Genomic DNA, 22,243 nt, shown 5'->3' on the forward strand with positions numbered 1-22,243 from the left:
TTTGACCATATGTTCTCTGAATCTAAATTTTATGCTGTTTCCTCCAGCTTGCATTGTTTCTGCCTGAAAATTCCCAAGTGACAAGGAGCTCATTCTTTTATGAAGAAGAAGCCCACTGCATTGCTAGGGCAGCTTGGGATCTTTTTGAAGTAGCTCAAGGAAGCAGCTCCTTTCAAAACCCTGTCTCATACTGTCATGTGTTAGATCCTTAGCCCACAGGTGGCAGCCAGGTGGAGCCACAAGTGCCTCCTCCCAGGGGAGCCCACCTGGCTCAGCACACTGTACTCAAGCTCTGTGTGAAGCTCCAGGGCTCTGCTCTTGCTCACAGGTGGCAGCCAGTAGTGGATCATGGCCTGCCTGGCTTCTTGGCTGGGGAGATCAACGAGGATCCTCTTCTCCAGGCGACGTAACATGGCACAGTCCAGCTCCCTGACATGGCAACCAAAATAGAGGAGTGGGATGGGGTGACAAACATGCTGCTTAAGCAATAGCTGTATTTTAAGAACAATTTAGCCTTGCGGGAAGCAAATCTGCATTTTACTCTCACTCTGTATCTATGCCTGAATGGATAGGACAATTACTTCTGTTGTTTCAAGAGAGAATTGTTAAAAGAAAGAACAAATAAGAAGAGAAGGAAGGAAGGATAAGAGAATGGAAGAGAGGGAGTGAAAGAGGAAGGAAAGACTAAAGGGAGGATAAGAGGATGGAAGGGGGAGAGTAGAGAGAGAAGGAGAGATGGAGGAAAGGGAAAAGAGCAACCTCAAATTACTCATGTAGAAGAGGTTTTTTTGGTACTGGGGATCGGGGACCGAACTCGGGTCCTTGCACTTTCGAGGCAGGCAGCAGAACCACTGAGCTAAATCCCCAGCCCTAGAAGAGGCAATTTTATTTTATTAATTTTTTTTTTTAATTTTTTTTTCTTTTTATTTTTTTGGTACCAGGGATGGAAGTTGGGACTTTGCACTTGCGAGGCAGGTGCCAGAACCACTGAACTAAATTCCCGGCCCAAAGAGGCAATTTTAGATGATGGGGGGAGGGAACCCAGCTAACAAGTAAACATGAGTATTCTCATTGCGGTTGTAACATAAATTACTGAATCTGATCTTTCCAATGAGTAAATTATTTCTGACAACTTGGGCACTCTGGGAAGAATATTAACTCTCTTGAAACTCTTACCCATTTTGGAGTGAATTACTACCTCACTCCACTGTTCTGGTGAACTCAGCATCAACATGCTCCTTCCTAGGTGTTTATATTATAAAGCAAACATCTTCTCCTGGCAGGTATTAAGCATTCTTTGTACTAGACTTTGACACCATGTGAACATCCAATTCCCATCCTCTTTCAACTAATGGTTTTAATGTCTGTTAATGATCTTTATTTCAAGCAATTATTTTCATGAGAGGTGGCAAGTAGTGATTTTTAAAAACTTTTATTCCAAGTGTATTATTTGGAATCATAGAATTTATGATGTTAATTATATGAAATAGAGAATTTTCTCATCAACTGAGGCTATTTGGTTGCTCTAGATTACCATTCCTACTATTTGGAGTATGAGTCTGTGAACTTTGTTTGTTTTTTTTTGGTACTGGGGATCGAACTCGGGTCCTTGCACTTGCGCAGCAGGTGGCAAAACCACTGAGCTAAATCCCCAGCCTGAGTCTGTGAACTCTTTACATGTTAAAATCTCAAGCTCCTAAAAGGGAGAGAAACGTCTGTTTTTCTAGTATAAATTAGGAAATAACTGTGTGTTGATTCCGTTTAACCATTGATAGAACAATGAAAACATTATCACCAGATATTTTGCACTCTAAAGACACTGAGAAGGTCCTAAGCTTCCTCTTATTTTTCTTACTCTTATTCTGAATCAATGTCAAGATATTTCCTTTTAAATTGGAAAAATGAAAACATACTTCCAGGGACTGTATGGGAATCCTAAATCACAATGTCCAGATTTCTTACAAGATTGTGTCTTTTCTTCACTTGTCATCCTTCCATCTTGAACTGAAAAGCCATCGAAGGAAACTGCATGGGGCAAGGGTGTCTTACCAGCAACATCAGTTCCCTATTTCTTTTCTGCATTTATTTGTTCTTTATCAACCTCACCCAGTTGAAATTCACCTCACATCGGAGATCCAGCCATCTCTTCCTCAGTATAGCCTTCCTTCTGTCAAGGCCAACAGTTGTATCCAAGGCATAGGATCAAGGACAAGAAAGAAAAAAACTATGCTTCATGGCAGAACTTTCCCTAGTGCTCCAGGTCATGATGTGTTTGTCTTTGTTTCAGATGGCTTCCCTTTGCTCACACTCGAGGCATGATGTGCAACCAGCAGGTATGAATAATGATGCCATCCATTTGGATTGGTCAGTCCCCCTGCCACACCAGTTGTTTAATACTTTGAACATTACTCCTACTTGTAACCAAGTTACAACTCCAGTTGTTATCCTTCATACCCAAGGACTCCTCACAGAAGGCCATCTGTGTTATTAAGGTCTAAATAAAAACACTTCATTGTTGATGAATTTTAATTTAACTAAGACTGCACTTAAAGGTGAGGTGGTGACCACTTCAGCTTTCTCCTGAAACCCCCTTAAAGCAACACCAAAAGGGTCTGTAATTGGCATAAACCTACAAAAGCAAAGACAATAGAAGAATTTATAGCCACGAAAGTTTAAAAGTTGGAAAATGTAACAGCGAGTAAAATCCAACATTCCAAACCTGAGAAGGGGCTTGCTAAAAAAGCAGTAAAGAAAGTAAAAAAAACAATTTGATTTGAATCACAGGATCCCAAAAAGATTTGGGATTGACACTATCTTGTACCTTTAGAGCTGAAATGAAGGTGGGTTGCAAATAACATTAGTTGGAAGTTTGTATAAGGAATGGTTAGATCACAGATTTCTTCCCCACCTCCAATGGCAGAAAGGACTGCCTTCCCCATACCTTGGTAGAGAGTAAAGTGAAGGGACTCTGGACTGGGAAACATCAGGCCAAGATGAGAACAGGGTGCTATATTGAGAACAAGAAGATAACATGAAAATCTTACTTCAGTTAAGCAATGAGACACCAGCTGTCTTTGTTCTTTTTTTTTTTTTGGAAGCAGGGATCCAACTTGGAACCTTGTGCTTGCGAGGCAGGTGGTAGAAAGAGACACCAGCTTTCTGCCTGTAGAATACTGGCAGCCAAACTCTGATCTTCTAGGCAGGAGACTGCAAGAGTCTTCCTCTGGCAATTTGATCAGCCAAAGAAAAAAGACCAAAAAACATTGCTATTGTGGTTTCCCCAATGCAATAGCCCAGCCAACACCTTAAATGTGGCATACACAGTTCACAAACCCTTCTTCCATGCAGTTTCTCACAGGAGTGTGTGTGTGGTGTGTGTGTATGTGTGTCCCTCCTATAAACATGAGCAGGCAGCAAAGGAGAATCTACCTCAATGAAAAGCCTCCAACTTGAAGATAGAGTTCAAAACAGGTGACCAGCAGGAGAAAAGACTCCTGAAGGAAACAGAATTCTGCAGCAAGATGAAACTTCAGGAAATTATTACTTTTAGAGACATGTAAGGAAATTTTGTACCCATGAAATAAGAACAGGATGCCATTTATAAAGAATATTCTGAGAAAAAACCCACAACTTTGGAACACAAAATATAAGAAGATAAAGCTGCAGAAATCTCCCAGAGAGTAGGGCAAGGAAGACATGCATACAGAGAAATTCAAGGAGAAAAAAATCTTTTTTTAAATGAGGACTTAGCCTAGGAAATCCAAAATGCAAGTACCAAGAGTTCTAGAAAAGAACCAAACAGCAGGAAAAATACCATGAATGACACCATCCAAGGAAATGTTAGAATCCTAGAAAATGATTTTCTGTATTTGAAATATTAATGAAAGCTAATGCTTAAATAGCATTAAGTGGCAGGCACTGCTCTAATCATTTTTTAAATGTTTATTTAAGTCTCACAACAATCTTATGAAGTAGGTGCTATTATTATCTCCATTTTGAAGATGAGGAAACTGAGGCTAGGAAAGGTCAAGTAACTTGCATGAGATCCAAGAGCCAGTGAATATGACGCAGGACTCTCACTTTCACAGTGAGATTCTGGAGCCTGGACTTCTCAACAGCATTGTGAGATACTGAAGGAAAACGCTGCAATGCCTTTAAAATTCTGAGGAAAAACTAATTTCCTATGAAGAAATCTGTCTTGGTCAAGCTATCAATTAAGTTAGAGAACAGAATGAAGATATTTTCAACATGCAAAGCCTAAAAGAGATTTATCCTCCATATCTTTTTTTTGGTACTGGGGATCTAACTCGGGACCTTGCGCTTGTGAGGCAGGCAGCGGAACCACTGAGCTAAATCCTCAGCACCCCCTCTATATTTTTTATCAGGAAAATACTGCAGGACTGCGAAGGAAGAATACACCAAATCAAAGGGCAGTCTGGGATGCAAGGACCAGAAGGTTTGACAGAAAGAGCAGGAGATCCCAGGTGCAGAGGACAAGCAGTTGTGGTGAGAAAGCAGGTATGGAGACTGGGGGACATGTCTGCAAGGGGATGAAACAGACAGGATGGTATATCTGAAAGTATTGAGCATCAATTGAGACAGAATCTACTTTTTCTTGTCTTTATCCCAGCCAATGGTTTCTTCACAGGAAGACAAGAGTGCCCTAGGAAAACAAAGTACTGTGGAGGGAGGTGGGAAAACAATCCTTCACCATAGATGTCTGTATTGATCAACTAAGGCCCTAAAGCAAGAGATTTACCTCAAAACTGCTTGTGGCTTAAAATAAGTGCAACTCTCTGACAGCCAGGCCTGATGAATGCACTTTTAATGACATCAATAATAATAGAATCATACAAGGGAGGAAATAAAGGACAAATGGAATGTACCCAGGAATCATTCTTTATGCCAATATATTTATTAAAAAAAAAAAAAAAAGTAACCTGTGGCAACCAGAAAACACTCCCCTCAGCTTCTGCACTTTGATTTTTTGGGGGGAGAGGTGCTGGGGACCAAACCCAGGACTAGGCAAGCATTCAGCCACTAAGCTAAATCCCATCCCTGTGTGCTTTCATTCTTTAAACTAGTTATTCTGTTCTCTTGTCTCCTAGTTACTTGGTACTTCCATTACCTCAGAATCATTTTGCTGTGCAAAATGACCAGCAAGCATGAGGTACGTAAGGCATGTGAACCACATGAGTGAAGGCACAGAGAGAGACCCCAGAGCCTGGCCTGCCAGGCCTCTGCCCACTGCTGGATAAAAGGTACAACACCCCTTGGCCACACTGACAGCTTACAAGGGCCATAAGGCCTTGCACCTGGCCACCTGAACACCTGCACCAGATTGCAATGTACCTTCCTCAGCCTTTGGCCAGTCTCCCCTGCTAAACTGTGTGGTTCTTAGAAAAGAGATCATTCTAAATCTTACGGAATATAGAAATCAAACATGATTCACATTTGTTCCCTCAGTAGTTAAAATATATTAAGTTTAAATTATCTTGGTATGGTAAGAGAAAAGCAAATTTCAGCTTTGTAAGCAAAGTCTTTGCAGTCCATCTATAAGAATGAAGAGGGCAGTCATGACAACACTTGAAGAGCAAATGAAGGAACCGTAACATTTCCTGGTAGATAATGGGGATCCAGTGTTGAAAAGATTGAGGGTTCCTTCATCTTCCACCATGAACCATGCTGCAGTGGACTATACATTTCCCACCCAGGCTGAACTAGTCTGTTTGCCAATCTCTGAATCTATCTTTTGCCACCCTAATTCTGGGTTTCTACTCCATCCATTTTCTGCATGTGGAAGTTTCACTTTATTTATCAAAAGTCAAGTCATCCTTACAGGGCCAAATCAAGTGCTCTGTACCCATAAAGTCTTTTTTTGTTTGTTTTTTGTTTTTTTGGTACGGAGACTTGGGACCTTGCAGGCAGGCGGCAGAACCACTGAGCTAAATCCCCAGCCCCATAGTCTTTTTTGGTAAAAAAAAAAAAAAAAAAATTGTGATCAAAAACTGTGTCTCTTCCATATGTGATTTTTATTCTTAATGTTTCTACCAAGCAACTGGTGCTGGCCATATCTCAGTTTAAAGTTATTTGTGTTTATAGTTCATAATTGTCCCATCCAATTGCCAGCTTCCAGAGGCCGATGATTGTAGACCATAGGTTTTAGATTCCTTCTTCCTTCATCAGGCAGAATACTCAATAGGTGCTCAGGAAATACTACTCAGGTGGATGGATAAATGGACTTTAGGTGCAAGGCTATTGACTTTGTATAAAATGGCCTGCCCCAGTCCTTGCATTATTTATGAAGGTGAATCTGCTTTGCTGAAAATTACCATTTCATAGTCATCATTAGATCAAACTAATAGAGAAAAGCTGCACCAACTTGGGAATAACATATTGTATTTCATCTTGAGTGAAAATCATGGAAACAATGAGTTTCAGGGAAAAACCACCCAACTCACTTGGTTGGTGTAGTGGATTGACTAATGGTCAACTTGTAATGCCCAGCTGAACTGAATCAGCACGGTCTGGGCATGAAAGATCCACATAAAGATTGTTACCAATAGCCATAAAAAGAGAACTGGAGGGGAAGATCTTGGCCTGTTGATTTGCTAGGAGAAGCTTGCTGCGAATGGTTTTCCCAATGCAAACTAGGATGTTGTCATCAGAGGAAGAGCTCGGGGCCTCACTGTTGCTGGGAATAGCTGCTGTTTTCATCAGAGGAGCTCTGATCTTCACCTTGAGCGTCACTTCCTGGCTCCAATGTGGATCCCTCAGCTTGGCACAAATCCTTCATCTCACCAGCGTAGATTTTCTGGCTTCCGCCACTGGCCTTTGGGCCTTCCAGGTGCAAATCCTCAATACGGACAAACATGAGACATTGCCATGGGCTCTAGGGCACTGGCTGGACTTGTGTGAGAAACTGCTGGGATCTAGGCCCTCAGTTGAATCCTTTGGGCTTCTAGTGTGTGGTTAATTTTGTGCACTCCTTTGCATTTGACTCTTCGGGTAATTATCATAAAACAACCTTATTAGTTAGGTGTCCTGTATTTAATGTATTCCCTTGCTGAATCCTTCTGACTACAACAGTTGGGTAGTGCTTCTGAAGATGACTGGAAAGATGTAGTCCCTGAGCCTCCACTTCTGAGGCGTGAGCTCAGAAAGAGAAAAGGGAATCTGGCAAGAGAGTGAAGCAAGCCACATAGTTATATCCTATTGATGTGTGGGTTAAAAGCCTCATTTCTTTATAATGAAGAATGAAAATTACTTCTGGTTACTACAGCATCAACAAAGAAGACATACTCCCCAGTTACTCTCACCAGCAAATATATTACCTAATTAAAGAGAAAAAATGGGAAGGCTCTGTTGTGAAACAAAAAACCAAAACTAGATACACAAAAATCTCTTGCTATAAGATTCCTTTAAAGACTTATTTATAAGAAACACTTTTTTCATGTACAACTGATCCCATAAAGCAGCAGCACCAAAATTCCCAGGAACCTAAAATGAAAAGGAAACTGAAAAGCAAGACTGGGTAGTAGAAACTGAAGTTATGGCTGATTTGGGGGTTTCTTCCTGTAGGTTACAAAAACATTCAGGTTTCAAAGGCTACATATATAGCACCATAGAAACCCTTGGCCCATTCAGGATGGAAAGCGGAGTCAAGAACACAGGCAGACTATGAAGGGTAGGTTACGAAAATAAATCAGTTCGCAATGGAAGGCATCGGGGAAACACTACTACCTTGTACTTTGGGGTGAGAGAGTTTTCATTGATAGTTCAGAAACCAAAGACTCATCTTTACTGGCATGGTCCAAGAGATTTCAACCTGAGAAATTAGCTTAAAGTGGTTCAAATCCTAACACAGTCAAACATACATTTTTTCTGGAGGGACCCATCCAAGACTCCCACAGACAGAGTCCATGTCATTAAAGTGAGCTCACCGTCTAAAACTACACTGCCTTTAATGACAGCCAGCAGCAAAATCCAACAAAAATACACTCAGTTGATAAAGTGTAAACTACGTTTAAAATGTGTAAAGAGGTAAAAGAGGGTGTCAAAAATGTGAGCACTTAAGGAATGACATGGAGGCGAGTGCTGTGGGTTTTCTTTTTATATCTCATCTATCCCAGTAGGGTGCTGGAGAAAACTGCAACTTGGCAAATGCTAACGTGCACAGATGAAAAACGTGCCAAGAACAGCTTGCTCCCCCTAGTGACAGGACTGGAAAATGCATTCATTGTGTCGTAATGACTTAACATAAACTCATGACACCCAAAGGGTTGTCAAGGAACACTGGCTTTGTGAGTTAGTCCTTAAGGAAACGATTCTGAGGCCAAATAAGTGTGAAAGTACTGCTTTATCATTTCTCATGTAGGAGTCAAAAGAGTGCATCCTATGTCCACTGAGAAGCCCTGCCATGGGGAAAGCAGTTGAACATACAACTTGGTATCTCTGGAACATATCAGACCACTTGATCCTGCTTTTTGCACAACACTGACTGATCTGTGGAAGGCTAGGTTTAGATGTTGATCTAGTCAAAGTGCAAGGCTAAAAGGACAGCTGCTCCCAGAAGCCTGGGGTTTTAGTGTGGAAGGAACTGGGATTATGTCTACTGATTTCTTTGATCACAAACATACATTTTTATAGAAGTATCACACCAGAGAGGAGAGAGAGGCCTTATGGGAAGAAGTCAGTCTACATGGGTGATGGAAGAAAGATAGTCAGGTTAGCAACTGTTTCAGGGGTGTTTCAAATCTGGCTGGAAAGAAAAGGTAAGTAGAAAAGTCATAAGGAGAAGGTACTGGAGACCCAGTGCTGATGTCTCCCTCCGAAAAAATATCAAGATGATTTCATTCTCAGTGTAATAATAGATTGGCTCCTAGGTTTTTCTCTAAATGTTAGAAAAGAAGTTGGCCTTTGGTTTTTCAATCCAGAGTTTGGTCATATCAAGCATGTGATTTTTAAGAGGGTTCCTGCATTTCTTGCTCTTTTGCAAGCAGCAAAAAAACCATAAGTTTCAGCATGCTTCACACATCCAGCCTTCATACTTATTTGTAGAGCTCAACAGACATCTAGAAATAGCATCTGCCTTAATGGCACTGTTCAGTGCTCTGTTTCCCTCTGAACTACTTGGTTTGAGTTTGTGAATACTCAAACATCAAGGTGGGTCAAATAAACCCTAATTTGCTAAATTTCTTACATGGCTATTACTATAAGGGGTAATATTAAAGATGCAACATTTGTTATGCCTCTTATTGCTTATTTACACATCTGATGACACAGATGAGCTGTTATTTCTTGCTCTTTTCCTTCTCTGTGATACTATAGACAAGAAGGAGGTTCTTTGGAGGAGAATCCATGCACCATCCCACTGCAGAAAAGGGAGGCAACTGCCCCTCCAGGGGAAATAATGGCTGTATCATAGAAATGAAAGTAAACAAGCATTAAAGGACAATATACTGAAAGATGCTATTGATGAGAACTACTACCAATTGTAAGGAATTTCTTTGGGGATTTTAGAACCAGTCTTCACATAGCCTAATGTGATTTAGTTATTTCCCCCAAAGACAGATCCTATCTGCTTGAATCAAAAGTCTCTTCTCTCATGTAAGACTCTGAAGCCAAGAAAAAGTTCCTTCCCAATCTTCTTGATAAGGAATACTCTTTCCTCAGAATATTTCCTCTCATAAGAAATGTGTTACAAGGGATTTCAAACATCCAAGCCCTTTGATGTAGTAACCCAACCTCCAGACATTTGACCTAAGAGAATAAGCAGAACTTAATTCAAAACTTTTTATGCAAAGAAGTTCCTTTCAGTGTTATTTATAACAGAAAAAAGTTTGGGAGCATTCCATATGTTCAACAAGAAAAGAATGATTAACTACATTATGGTATATTCACATGTGGCAATTTTGGGCAGGTATTACAAAATCTAATTTTGGAGGATATTTAATGGCATTGGAAGTATTTTTACTATAATGTTAAGTAACAAAACTGGAACACTAGTGGGAATACAAAATGGTATGACCCCTGTGGAGGGAAATTTGGCAGTCTCTACCATAATTTCATCCACATTAACCCTCTGACCAAGCAATTCTACTTCTAAGAACCTACTGCACAGATACAGTGGCAAATATACAAAGTGTTATATGTGTTGCTCATTGCAGAATTATTTTTAACAGCAAAAGAATAAGAATAACACAGGTTCCCATCACTAGGTTACTAATGGGATAAATTATCATGTACACAAAATGAACCACTAAGCAGCTATTCAGGGAACAAGGAAGAATTTATGTGCTTACTTAAAAAGATCTTCAGAATATCTTGCTATTTTGTTAGAAAAAATCAAGATACAGAATAATTTATGTAATATGATACCTCTTCATTTAAAACCAAGTTCAGTAATTTTATGATATTCTTTTTTAAAAACCTTGAAAATTTAGCAGTGAAACATGCAACAGCTTGTCTCTGTGTAGTTTGTCAATTCTATTAGTCCAGTGATTATCATTTGGGAGCAGTTTTGTACCTTGGGGCATCTGGCAATGTCTTGGAAACATATTTTTGTTTTGTTTTGTTTTGGTACTGGGGATTGAACTTGGGACCTTGTGCTTGTGAGGCAGGCGCCAGACCACTGAGCTAAATCCTCGGCCCCTTGGAAACATATTTTGATGGTCCCAACCAAAGGGGTGATGCTACTGGCATCTAGATGGTAGAAGTCAGGGATGGTACTAAACATACTACAATACTTGGGACAGCCTGGGTGACAGAGTTATCTGTCCCAAAGGTCAAGAGTGCTGAGACTGAAACATTCTGCATTAGCTCTTCCATTTTAGATAGGCCAGGTCTGTAGTATTTCCCTTATCAGAATGTTACTATCATGATAGCATTCGATTCTGAGGAACTCAAGTATATACACAAGTATAATATACATGCATACATATCTCTATCCATCTAGCTAGCTAAAAACAAAATGACCATTAGTTCATGCTGTTAAGAACTAAGACTTTCACAATTAGAGAAAAGAAACACATAAAAAGTTAAATAATTTAAGTCAAAATCTTGTAATCTTAAATCTGAATTGCAAATAGTAGCAGGAACTCATTATTTGTCTTTTAAAAATTACGCATTTTCTAGTTTTGTCCAATTAAAGGTCACAAAACAATGATAATCCAATAGCAAGCAGCACCCCTAACTGTGAGACCATGACCTCTAAATATCATTTCCCATTTAAGAGAACCAAGACTCTGTATAAATGGCTGATTCTGGGTCTAGAGTAGAATGTGCAAGAAGGAAGGAAGCCTGGCTTTGGCCACACCTCACACCAGGAACAGCTAAGAAACAAGATCTAAGACTGGGATTCTATTATTAAGTTAGAAGGTTACAATACAGATTTGGAAGCAATTACTAAATTCTACCACAGTAGCATGGGACAAACAAATGAGTCTCCTGATCTGTACTCTGATATGATACCCACCAACAACATGTGGCTATTGGGCACCTGAAATATGGCTAAGACAGAACTGAGATGTACTGAAAGTATAAAATATACATCGGGTTTCAAAGACTTACTATGAAAAATAGAACATAAAGTATGGCAATTAAAAGCATTGAGGTTCGACTTCCAGGGAAGATGGGGGGGTGGTAGGTAGCAGAGAGAGGGCTTCTCCAAGGTTTGGTGTCCAGGCACTGGAATAAAGCAACATGAGGAAAAGAAGGAGGAGGAAACTGGGTCCCTGGGACCCAGAAAGGACCTGAAGCTCATGGGTGAGTGAAGAGGGTGTCTCCAACAAAGAAAGTGGAGGCAGGCTATGCTTTCTCCTTGATCCTGGACTCACTGCTTGGGAAGGTTGGCTTGAGCCTACAGACGAACTGTGACTACTGGCAACCCCAGAGACCTCCACGAAGAAAAACATCAGTGGAGCCGAGCAATGGACTCAGCAGACTGCAGTGGTTGGTGAGTTGTTGAGGTCTGGACCTCTCCCAGGAGAGAGCAATCAGCTGGTAGCCATCCTGGAGAGGAGCCAACTGAGCTCAGAACTCAGACAGCTGCCCGCTGGTTCCATCTAGTGGCTTCCAGGGTCAGTGTCAGAGTTCAAGTCAGCAGGAGGGCAGGGACCTGAGTTCAAGCAGGCAGGGAACTGAGTTTGAGCCAGCAGGAGGCTTACAGACTGTTGTGGGCTCCACAGGTCCAATTCCAGCCTCACAGCCAAAAACCATCCTGAACTTCCATGGAATTTAAGGTGCAGGCTTGCTGGGATTATCCATTACCTTTCAGTAAAGCTACAGCTGCCTTGCTGGGATTAATCAACTCAGGTCTGTACTCTGCCCATGTTGTCTACCAGTGGCAGCAGAGACACACCTTGAAATGGACATTTTTTTGGTTGTCTTTTTTTTTCATTTCTCTTTTCTTGTTTTTGTTCTTTTTTTCTTATTATTTTTATATGAGTGTGAACATGGTTTTTAGTTTTTGTTGTTGTTGTTGTTTTGTTGTTCTTGTTTTTATTTCTTCTCTTTCTAGCCTATATACTTCATCAATTTCCCAAAGTTTGCATGATGCTCCTTTGTCCTCTAGCCTTGCTTCTAATCTCTTCCTCTTCTTCTATTTCTCTATTTTTCTCCTAACTCCTTTTAAATTTTCTCTACAGAGGGGAAAAAACACAATATTGAGGCCTTGTTTACTGCATACAACTTTCTGGTTTGTTTTAGATTTTATTGTATAACCACAAATCTAGTTCATACAGTTAAAGGTGCAAATTAATAGTTAACACAGTTTGTCGTTTTCTAGGCTGTGTTTGATGCTGTGGTTCTTGCTGATTGTAATACTTTAGCCAAAGTGACATAGTTGTTCTAATCAGTTGTTTTTTCTGGTATGCCAAGACTGAGATTGCCTAAGGGTCATAAAAAGTACTATAGGTCACTGCCAAAGAATGAGGGGCTAGGCCAAGTAGGCAGCAACTTCTCATCCCTAATAAGCTGAAGAGGTAGAATCTTGCAACAGACTCAAAACCCAAAAGCCAGCTACACCTGGAAGACACTTCTGAAAAGTAGTAATTTCCTAAGGGTTCTAAATACTAGCAATAAAGTTACTTGCCCATAAGCAATTTACAAGCATCAACCCAGGAATTAAACTAAAAACAAAAAATAGAAAATGAGAAGACACTTAAACAAGATGAAACCCAGACTTTCAGCTCACCAATGGTAAACCCCGGGGGAAAGGGGGTGTAACAGTCCAAAAGCCACCCACCTGGACTCTTTGAAGTGGTAATAGTGGAAGTAATGAAGCAGATGAATGAGGCTCTAGAAAAAAATAAACTCAGAAATAATTTCATGTAACTATAGAGATGGATAATCACAATGAATGACATGCTTAGTGACTCTAGAGCAGATACAGACCAAGGGAAAAAAAAATAGAGGCACTTAGGAAAATAATGAAAACCATGAATGCCCAGTAAAGGATAGAAATGGAATCCATGAAACAGATTCAAGCAGATATCCAGGAGATTAAAAATTCCATTGAAAGTATGCACAGCAGAATAAGCCAATGAGAGGACAGAATAGCAGGTTTAGAAGACAGGACTGTGGTTAGCAATCATGAAAAGAAAGATTTCTTAAAAATAGTAAGGGGCCATGAGAAATCAATTCAGCAGCTCGTAGATGATGTAAAGAATAACATAAGATTGATCAGAGTCCATGAAAAGACAGAAGAGAATGCAAGTGACATAAAAAACCTGTTCACAGAAGTAACAGAAAACTTCCCAAACAAGGAAAAAGAATTTGACATACAGATAAGTTAGGCGTATAGAACTTCAAATTGCCATGATCAAAAGAAATCTACAACCCAGAAGGAAGCTCCCCGCCTCCATCCCAGGCTCCTAGGGCAGAGAAGCTCAGCCGGTCCCAGCACCCAGAAGGAAGCTCCCCCACCGCCATCCCAAGCTCCTAGGGCAGAGAAGGTGAGCCGTGTGGGCGCCAGAAGCAGCCCCTCCCATGGAAATGAGAAGACACATAAACAAGTCTCAAAAACAGACTTCTGAATCACCTACAGCAACCCCAAAGGGAAACAAGATGGAACAATCTGATGCTCAACCACCTAGACTCTCTGAACTGGCAACAAAAGAGGATCTGGGAAAAATGAAATCAGAAATAATTACTCAGATAACAGCAAAGATTGTGCTCATGGTGCAAGACATGATTAATAAATCTAGGGAGGACACAGAGAAAAAAATAGAGGATCTGAGGAGCATGACGGAATCCCAACATAGGAAACAAATGGAATCCATAAAACAGATACAAACAGATTTCCAAGAGATTAAAAACTCCATCGAAAGTCTGCGCAGCAGAATGAACCAATGTGAGGATAGAATTTCACATATAGAAGATAAGATTGCAATTAGTGACCAGGAAAAGAAAAATTGCTTTAAAATTGTAAGGGAACATGAGAAATCAATCCAGCAGCTGCTAGACGATGCAAAGAAGAACAACGTAAGACTGATTGGAGTCAATGAAGAAACAGGAGAGAGTGCAGATGACATAAAAAAAACTCTTCACAGAAGTGATGGCAGAAAACGTCCCAAGGAGGGGAAAAGAACTTGACATACAGATAAGTGAGGCATATAGGACTCCAGCTAGCCTTAATCAAAAAAAATCTACACATAGGCATATAATAGTTAGGATTCCAGAAATCCAACAGAAGAACAAAATTCTACAAGCAGTGAGAGAAAAGAAACAAATCACATACAAAGGAAAGCCCATCAGAATCACAGCAGACTTCTCAATGCAAACCCTCAAGGCAAGAAGAACTTGGAGTGATGTATTTCAAGCCCTAAAGGAAAACAGCCTCCAACCCAGATTGATGTACCCTGCAAAACTATCTTTCAAGATTGATGGAGAAATAAGATACTTTCATGACAAAGAGCACCTCAGGAACTTCATGAATACCAAACCGGCACTCCAAAAAATTTTAGATAATACCCTAGGAAAAGACTGTGAGGATCACAACCCCAGGAAACCCAGCAGAATGAATCCACTGGGTGTGATAAATTAAACACAAAGTGGGAGAATCCAACAAAAAGAAAAAGTCATGACAGGACTTTTAAAACTTTGAACTTCATCTCCCTAATCAGTGTATAATTCAATCTTATTATTGTACTGATTAGTATTTTTCTGATTCTAGAATTGCACACCATTCCTTGTGCTATACTGGCTATTTATCATCTTCTTAACGTCTACATTTTAATTGGGTTGTCTATTAATGAGCTCTAAGAATTCTTTATATATTCTGGTCATAGGTTATATGTATTGTACATATGGTCTGTTTAAGGACTACTTTTCATTTTAATGATGTCATTTAAAGTTCTGAATTTTGATGGAATCCCATTTATCAATTTTTTTCTTTTATACATCATGTTTTCTGTATCCTAGGTAGTTCTTGCCTACCCTGAATTCATAAACATTTTCCCTTATAATTTCTTCTTAAAGTTTCATACTTTTAGGCTTTCTTATTTAGGTTCATAGATCCCTTCAAGTTATTTTCATGTATGGAAAAAAAGAGTTGAGGTTAATTTTTTATATACGGATACCAGGTGTTTTAGTGCCATTTGCTGCAAACACTATCTCTTCCTCTGCTCTTGAATTGAGTTTATATTCTATAAAATGTTAATGTTAAATAATCTTTCAAAACTCAGTGGACCATATATTTGTGTTTCTATTTCTAGATTCTCTGTTTTATTCCAATGATCTATATGTCTTTCCTTACACCAACACTGCCTTGATTACTGTAGCTTTAGAAGAAGTCTTAAAATTAGGTACTAAATGTCTTACAACACTGTTTTTGTTTTTGTTTTTAACTTTTCTAGGTCCTTTGTACACCTACATAACTTTTAAATTTCAATATCCAATTCTTCATTTATAGCAAGTATACACAGACCTGAATTTTTATATATACCTTGTGTTTTCTAATCCTGCTAAATTCAAGTACAAGTTCTAGGGGCTCCTAGAGATTTCTTAGTATTTTCTCTGTAGATGGTCATTTCATTTACATATAAAGATTTTGCTTCTGCCGTGCCAATCCTATCCTAGTTGTGTCATTTTATTGCCAGACTACTTTGGTGGGGCCTAGGTTTCCAAGTTTAATGGACAGATAAAGAGTAAGCATATCTGCCCTTGTTCCCCACCTTAAGGAGAAAGCATTGTATCTTCTCCATTTATATAAGGCATTCTCGCTGGAAGTATGGAGTACATGTCTTTAATCTGTTGAGAAGTTTCTGTTCTACTTCTAGGCTCCTGATAGCTTTTACCATGAACAGCTGTAGAATTTAGTCCAATACTTTTTCTCCAACTAGTGACAGGATCATATAGCTTTTTCCTTTCCTCTTTTAAAATGATGACTTTTGGGGTGGATCTTCAAATGCTGAACCAACACTGCTATCCCTATAACAAAACCACTTTCTACATCCTGCCAGATCTGACTTCCAATAGTTTGTTTTGTTAAACAAATTTCTACCTATGTTCATACTTTTTTCTTCTATTATCTTTATCCAGTTTTAGGATTAGCACAATGTTGAGTTCCTAAAATGAGGGGAGAAGTGTCCCTTCTTTTTTCTGCTTTAATCGTTTGATATAATTTATCAGTTAAAATGTTTATGAGCCTGCTGTTGTCATATAGGTAGGTTTTCAAGCTAGGAATATACTGTCTTTAATAGGTGCTATTCAAATTTTATATTTCCTCCAGAGTTAGTTTCATTAATTTGTCTTCCAAGGTACTTCTTAGAAGTTGTCAAATTTATTTCAAAACAGATTTTTGTAATATGCTTTCTATATCCTTTTAAATTCTGTAAAATCTGTGGTAATGTCTCCTAGATCTTAATATTGTAATTTAAAAAATGTATAGCTGATATTGTATAACAGGAAGAAAAGGTCTAAAAGAGCAGGGGAATTGGGAGGGGTAGGGAAAGGGAAAAAAGGGAAAGGAAAAAATATGAAAAGAGGAAAATATAAATGGAAACAAGGTCTTTGCAAATAGGGAAGGGTGGAGGGGGTGAAGGGAGGGCAAGGGAAGGGGAAAAAAAATAAGAACCAAGATACTCATGTAAAGGTACAAGATCCCAATGATGAATGTAACTGTATTTTATACCGAAAATGTACCAATAAACTTAATGGGGGACAAAAGAAGAAAAAAGAAATCTACATCTAGGCATATAGTAGACAAAATTCCAGAAATTCAACACAAAATAGAATATTAAAAGCTGTTAAGAGAAAAGAAATCACATATAAAGGAAAGCTCATCAGAATCACAGCAGACTTCTCAACACAAGCTCTTAAGGAGAGCTTGGAGTGAAGTATTTCAAACCCTAAAAGAAAATAATTTCCAACCCAGATTGATACATCCCACAAAATTATCATTCAAAATTGATGGAGAAATATACTTCCATGACAAAGCACATCTGAGGAAATTTATGAGCACCAAATTGCACTCCAAAATGTTCTAAAGATATTCTAGAAAGAAATAATGAGGATTACAACTCCATGAACCCCAACAGAATGAATCCACCAGGCAAGCCAAGAAATTAAATGGGGAGAAGGGAGAGACAGCAACAGGAAAATAACATGACAAGTATAAGTCAATACATATATTATAACCATCAGTGTTAATGTTCTCAGTTCACCAATCAAAAGAAGCAGATGAGGGCTTGGGATTTAGCTCAGTGGTTTTGCTGCCTGCTGCGCAAGCACAAGGACCTGAGTTCGATCCCTGGTACCAAAAAAAAAAAAAAGAAAGAAACAGATGGGCATAATGAATCAAGAAGCAAGATCCAACAATATGCTGCATACAAGAAACACATTTACTTAAAAAAGAAATCTATAGACTGAAAGTCAAAGGATGGACAACAATACGCCATTAGATAGGAACCCAGAAAAAAGGAGAAGTAGCTATTCTGTTTGCAGATAAAATAGATTTCAAGCCAAGACTAATTAAGAGAGACAAAGAAGGTCACTACATACTTGTTTGTTTTGGGTTTTTTTGGTACTGGGGATCGAACTCAGGTCCTTGCACTTGTGCAGCAGGCAGTGAAACCACTGAGCTAAATCCCCGGCCCTGTCACTACATATTTGTAAAGGGAACGATTTAAGAGGAAGAGATAAAAATCATAAATATATAAGCACCAAATACTAGTGTACCCAACTATATAAAACAAATATTAAAAGACATGAAAAATCAAATTAGCACTAATACAATTGTAATGGGAGACCTCAATACCCCACTGTCACAAATAGACATATCAACTAGACAAAAAAAACCCCAATGAAATATTAGAACTGAACCAAACTTTGGAACAAATAGACTTAGTAGATGACTACAGAGTGTTCCACCCCACAACAGAATACACAGTCTTCTCAGCTGTACATGGGACATTCTCCAAAATAGACCACATACCAGGTCATAGAACATGCTTAAGTAAATGCAAAGGAATTGAAATTATCCCATGCATATTATCAGACCATAATGTGATGGAATTGGAAATAAATGGCAAAAGAAACCCCAAGAACTTCATAAACACATGGAAATTAAACAGCACCCTCCTGACCAACAAATTAGTCACAGATGAAATTAAATAAGAAAATACACAGTTTCTACAATTAAATGATAATGCCAATACAACATACTGGAATTTATGAGACACAATGATAGCAGTTCTATAAGGGAAATTTATAGCAGAAATACCCATAACTGGAAAACAGAGCAAGCTCAAATAAAAAACCTGATGTTGAACCTCAAGCTTCTACAAAAGAAGTGAGTTAAACCCAAAGCTTGTACAAGGGAGAAAATTGTAAAAATCAGTGCAGAAATTAATGCAGTGGAAACGAAAAATCAATATAAAGAATCAATGAATCAAAGAGTTTATCTTTGAAAGATTAAATAAAATTTTTAAAAAAGATTAAATAAAATTTTTAAAAAAGAAACATTAAATAAAATTGACAAACACTTAGCCAACCTTATCAAAAAAAAAAAAGGAAGAAAAAGACTAAAATCCATGCAATTAGGAATGAAAAGGGTGAAATCACACTGATCCTGCAGAAATCCAGAAGATCATCAATACCTACTTCGAGAACCTGGGTTCTAATAAGATGGAAAACACAGAAGAAATGGACAGATTCCTAGATACATATGAATTACCAAAGCTGCATCAAGAGGTTATAAAAATTCTAGGGCCGGGGATTTAGCTCAGTGGTTCTGGCGCCTGCCTCGCAAGCACAAGGTCCCAAGTTCGATACCTGGTACCAAAAAAAAAAAAATTCTAAATAACCCAATATTAGTCCATGAAATTGAAGATGTAATTGAAAACCTACCAACAAAGAAAAGCCCAGGCCCTGACAGATTCACTGCTGAATTCGACAAGAAATTTACAAAAGACCTAAGGCCACTACTTCTCAAACTCTTTAATGAAATTGAAATGAAAACAATACTCTCAAAATTCATTCCCTGAAGCAAGCATTACCCTGATACCAAAACCAGAGAAAGATCCAAACAAAAAAGAGAACTAGAGGCCAATCTCCCTAAGAAACATAGATGCAAAAATCCTCAATAAAATACTGACAGACAGAATACAGCAAATCATACATATGAATTACCAAATCTGAATCAAGAAGATATAAAAATTCTAAATAACCCAATATCAGTCAATGAAATTGAAGATGTAATTAAAAACCTATTAACAAATAAAGCCCAGGACCTGATGGATTCACTGCTGAATTCCACAAGAAATTTAGAGAAGATATAATGCCACTACTTCTCAAACTCTTTAATGAATTTGAGGGGGAAGCAATACTCCCAAATTCACTCCTGGCAAACAGCATGCAGCAAATTATCAAGAAGATTATACACCATGACCAAGGAGGATTCATTCCAGGGATGCGGGGATGATTCAACATACACAAATCAATAAATGTAGTATACTATATTACCAAAGCCAAGGCCAAAAACCATATGATCATCTCAATAGATGCAAAAAATGCATTTGACAAAGTCCAACATCTATTCATGACAAAAATCCTACAGAAAATTAGAGTAGATGGTCTTTATCTTAATCTGATAAAAACCATATGATCATCTCAATAGATGCAAAAAATGCATTTGACAAAATCCAACACCTATTCATGACAAAAATCCTACAGAAAATTAGAGTAGATGGTCTTTACCTTAATCTGATAAAAGGCATCTAAGCCAACATTATGCTAAATGGTCAAAAACTGAAAGCTTTCACTCCAAAATCAGAAACAAAACAATGATGTCCACTGTCACCACTCTTGTTCAATATAGTTCTGAAAACATTAGCCACAGCAATTAGACGAGAAAGAAACAAAAATAAGAAAAAAAATGAGGATAGGAAAGGAAGAACTTAAATTATCATTATTTGCAGATGACATGATACTCCAAATAGAAGACCCCAAAAACTCCACCAAAAGAATTCCAGACTTAATAACCAAATTCAGTAGCCTAGCTGGATACAAGGTCAACACTCAAAAATCAATACCTTCCTGTACATGAAAAACAAACTCATTGAGTAAGACATCAGGGAAACAACCCCTTTCACAATAGATTTTAAAAAGTGAAATACCTAGGAATCAATCTAAAAAAGGAAGTAAAAGACCTCTAGATTGAACGAAGTAAAAGACCTCTAGATTGAAAACTACAGTACTCTGAAAAAATGATTGAAGAGGCTATCAAAAAATGGAAAGATATCCTTTGCTCTTGGGTAAGAAGGACCAATATAGTGAAAATGGCCATACTTCCAAAACTGTTATACAGATTTAATGGAATCCTGATCAAAATTCCAAGAGCATATCTCACAGAATTAGAGAAAATAATCCTAAAATTCATTTAAATCAGAAGAGACCTAGAATAACAAAAACAATTCTGGTCAACAAAAGCAAGGCAGGAGGCATCACAATCCCTGACTTCAAATTATACTACAAAGCTACTGTGATTAAAAAAAACAAAAACCAGACAGGAAGATCAGCAGAGCAGATTAATAGATGCAGAAACAATTCCAGACATCCTTAGCCACTTTATCTTTGACAAAGGAGCCAAACAGCTTCACTTGAAGAATGATAGCCTCTTTAATAAATGGTGGTGGAAAAATTGAGTTTCCATTTGCCAAAGATTAAAATTAGACCCATATCTTTCACCATGCACTATGCTAAAAATCATAATGGATCAAAGTTCTAAATTTAAAAACAGAAACACTAAATCTGCTGGAAGATAAATTAGGTAGAACTCTTGAAGACATTGGCGTAGGCAAAGACTTTATGAACAAAACCCCAGTCGCACAAGAACTGTCACAAAGAATCAACAACTGGGATCTCATCTTACTAACAAGCTTCTGCACAGCAAGAGAAACCACCAACAGAATGAAGAGATAACTTGCAGTGTGGGAAACATTTTTGCCAGTTGTTTCTTGACAAAGGTCTACTATCTAAAATATATAAAGAACTCAAAAAAAGATCAGACCCCCCCCAAATTTAAAGACTCGTTTCAAAAATGGGCATCTGAAATGAATAGACACTTCTCAGATTAATTAGTAGAAACAGTAAGGGCCAGCGATTTAGCTCAGTGGTTCCGTCGCCTGCCTCACAAGCGCAAGGTCTTGAGTTCGATCCCTGGTACAGGAAAAAAAAAAAGTAGAAACAGCAAATAAATATATGAAAAAATATTCAACATCACTGGTCATTCAAAAGATGCAAATTAAAACAATGCTGAGATTCCACTGCACTCCAGAAAGAATGGCTGCTATCAAGAAATCAACCATAACAAATGCTGGCGGGGCTGTGGAGGAAAAGGAACACTTCTCCACTGTTGGTGAGACTGTAGACTGGTGGAATCAGTGTGGAGATTCCTCAAAAAACTAAAACTAGAAGTTCTATTTGACCCAGCTATTCCCTTCTTGGTATCTTCCCAAAAGAAGTAAAAGCATCATACCACAGCAACATATGCACAAACGTGTTTATAGCAGCACAACTTGTAACAGCTAAATCTTGGAAAGAGCCCAAATATCCATCAACAGATGACAGGATAAAGAAGATGTGGGATTTTTTTTATACAATGGAGTACTACTCAGCCATAAAAAAGATAAACTTTAGATATTTATAGCTAAATGGATGCATCTTGAGATCATATTCTTTTGTTTTTGAGACCATATTCTTAAGTGAAATAAATTGAGCACAAATATGTAAATACGACATT

The 22,243-nt window shown here is 38.4% G+C and overlaps 2 protein-coding genes across 23 annotated transcripts in view; one reads left to right on the forward strand and one right to left on the reverse strand.

Moving 5' to 3' along the window:
- The window catches only part of Hdhd2 (haloacid dehalogenase like hydrolase domain containing 2), an 83,052-nt gene extending 62,584 nt beyond the window's left edge, over nucleotides 1-20,468 (forward strand). For 3 of the 4 annotated variants that reach the window (XR_205682.4, XR_015442193.1, XR_015442211.1), the window contains exons 8-10: nucleotides 2,288-2,333; nucleotides 4,386-4,518; nucleotides 5,109-20,468. The gene's annotated coding sequence lies outside the window, so the exon portion shown is untranslated. The remainder of the gene's footprint in view (nucleotides 1-2,287; nucleotides 2,334-4,385; nucleotides 4,519-5,108) is intronic. The other variant, XR_015442209.1, reaches the window with a different exon arrangement.
- Nucleotides 1-22,243, reverse strand: part of Katnal2 (katanin catalytic subunit A1 like 2) — a 157,151-nt gene that overhangs the window by 40,150 nt on the left and 94,758 nt on the right. For 14 of the 19 annotated variants that reach the window (XR_015442186.1, XM_087189188.1, XM_087189187.1 and 11 more), the window contains 2 exons: nucleotides 2,942-3,007; nucleotides 267-429 (listed from right to left, as the gene is read on the reverse strand). The exons of 1 other annotated variant lie outside the window; for it this stretch is intronic. Coding sequence is in view for 16 of the 18 variants with exons in the window: in XM_087189188.1 (XP_087045314.1) it covers nucleotides 267-429; nucleotides 2,942-3,007 (229 nt within the window). In the remaining 2 variants the exon portion in view is untranslated. The remainder of the gene's footprint in view (nucleotides 1-266; nucleotides 430-2,941; nucleotides 3,008-22,243) is intronic. 4 more of the 19 variants (XR_015442187.1, XM_087189198.1, XM_087189213.1 and 1 more) reach the window with 1 other exon arrangement.

Source organism: Heterocephalus glaber, unplaced genomic scaffold, assembly GCF_053883595.1.
Source record: "Heterocephalus glaber isolate CG9 unplaced genomic scaffold, H.glaber_assembly_v1.0 deba00000331, whole genome shotgun sequence".
NCBI lineage: Eukaryota > Metazoa > Chordata > Mammalia > Rodentia > Bathyergidae > Heterocephalus > Heterocephalus glaber.